General features: G+C 43.1%; 1 protein-coding gene across 1 annotated transcript; it reads right to left on the bottom strand.

Moving 5' to 3' along the window:
• Positions 1 to 628: 628 nt before the first annotated feature.
• On the bottom strand, positions 629 to 790 carry COCSADRAFT_53840 (uncharacterized protein; the record flags this gene model as incomplete). Its single annotated transcript, XM_007708057.1, has 1 exon — positions 629 to 790. A coding segment is annotated over one exon (162 nt), but the record flags the coding sequence as incomplete, so codon positions are not given.
• Positions 791 to 1,830: the final 1,040 nt, after the last annotated feature.

Below are 1,830 nucleotides of genomic sequence, written 5' to 3'. Positions count from 1 at the left end.
GAAAGGATAGCTTGTTGTCGAGGTGTACCCCTAGCCACTTAATAGTATCTTTGTGGTAGATTTTCTCCTTGCTAGGGAGCTCTAGAGGTATTTCTTTTCTTTTTTTGTATTTTGTAAAATGGATTAGCTCTGTCTTCGCTATATCGAACTCGATAGCCAGTTCTTTTCCTTTCGAAACTAGCTTCTTAACCTCCCGTTGAAGTATCTTAACGTTTTTCTTAATAGACGTTGAGGAGGTTGTAATAGAGATATCGTCGATGTAGGATAGCTGGAATCCATCTATTTGAGGGAACAGATCTCTAATGTAGATGAGAAAGAAGATTGGAGAGACTGGGCTGCCTTGTGGGATACCCGCGTTAATCTCGCTAAACTCTTCTATTTGGCCGTCAAAGGCGAGCCTTAAAGATCTATTAGATAGAAAGGTCTTAGCCGAAGTAATTAGGCTGGTTGGTAGGCGTAGTCTTTTCAGCGTATTTAGGAACTGGTTGTGCGATACGTGGTCAAATGCTCCTTTAACGTCTAGAAAGACTGTTGATGTTGTGTAGCCTCGTTGTTTTTGGTGCTGGATTTGATCTACAAGAAGGAGAGCTGCGTCTATAGCTGATTTCTTTAGTCTACCTCCTATCTGCGAGTCGTGTAGGAGGTTGGTAGTCTCGGCTAGGTAGCTGAGTCTCTTAGCTATAATCCGTTCTATTACCTTCCCTAGGCAGCTTAGTAGAGTAATTACTCTGTAGGCCTTTGGGGTAGAATAGTCGGGTTTAGACGGCTTCTTTAGAATGGCTCCTGTAGCTCTTCTCCAGCAGGTTGGATGGTACCCGTAGTTAAATAGCAGAGAGTAAGCTTTAAAGAACGTATTTGGCTGAGCTTGGTAGGCGGCTGTGATAATTTCCTGTGATAGCGCGTCTGGGCCTGGTGAGCTACTTTTAACTTTCTTAGAACAAGCTCGCTCTAGTTCGGTTATTGATAGCGCTGGCCACTCCCACTCTTTCTCTTGGTAGTTATTAAAGCTTGGTGGTACTGTACTTGGGGGTGGAGGGAATAGTGCTTTTCGAAAGGCTTTGCACTTTCCTTTAAAAGAGGTTTCTAGCGTCTCTCCTTGGATAGGAGGGATTCTTTCTACTCTCTTTTCCTTGGTATAGTCCATAGCTTTAAAGATGGATTGTGGGTCTTCTTTTTCCAGGAAGTTATTCCAATGCTCTCTTTTAGCTTTTCTAATTGCTGCTTGGTAGGTGTTTCGCGCTAGGAGAAAGTCTCTTTTAAAGAGATAGGCTTCCTCTATAGGTGTAGCTTGTAGCTGTTGTACGAATATCCTTTGGCAGTGAGATACGTTTCTTCGTAGCTTAGTTAACTCCTGGCTCCACCAGGGCTTTGCTTTTGGCCCTAGCTTTAGTTGTGGAATAGCTTTATCTGCGGCTTGTTGGACTACTAGAGTAATCGCTGTGCCAATTGCTTCTAGCTGCAGCTTAAGCTCGTTGTCTTGGCCTAGGAGTAGATTTCTTGAATCTGCTTTCCTTGGTTGGTTAATCTGATCCAGGGATTGTAGCACTACGTTACTCTGGATAGCTTTGCTCAACTCCTCTCTAAACAGGTCCCAGTCTGCCCTTTTTGTATTGTATCTTGTTTGGCTAGTAGGGTTATTAACTAGGTCCTTTGTTATCTGGATTGAGAAGAGTATTCCGTGGTGATCAGATCCAGGTTCCGTTGTAATTTGCCAGTCTTGTACTTTGTCTTCTAGATCCAGAGTAGCGATAGATAGATCTAGTGTTGTTTCTCGAAACATATTAGGTCTAAAGAAAGTAGTAGCTCCTAGCGTGTTAAGAAGGCTAAGGT

Source organism: Bipolaris sorokiniana (assembly GCF_000338995.1).
Source record: "Bipolaris sorokiniana ND90Pr unplaced genomic scaffold COCSAscaffold_151, whole genome shotgun sequence".
Classification (NCBI taxonomy): domain Eukaryota; kingdom Fungi; phylum Ascomycota; class Dothideomycetes; order Pleosporales; family Pleosporaceae; genus Bipolaris; species Bipolaris sorokiniana.
Note: the sequence above shows the minus strand (reverse complement) of the source record. Positions and strands in the feature narration are given on the sequence as shown.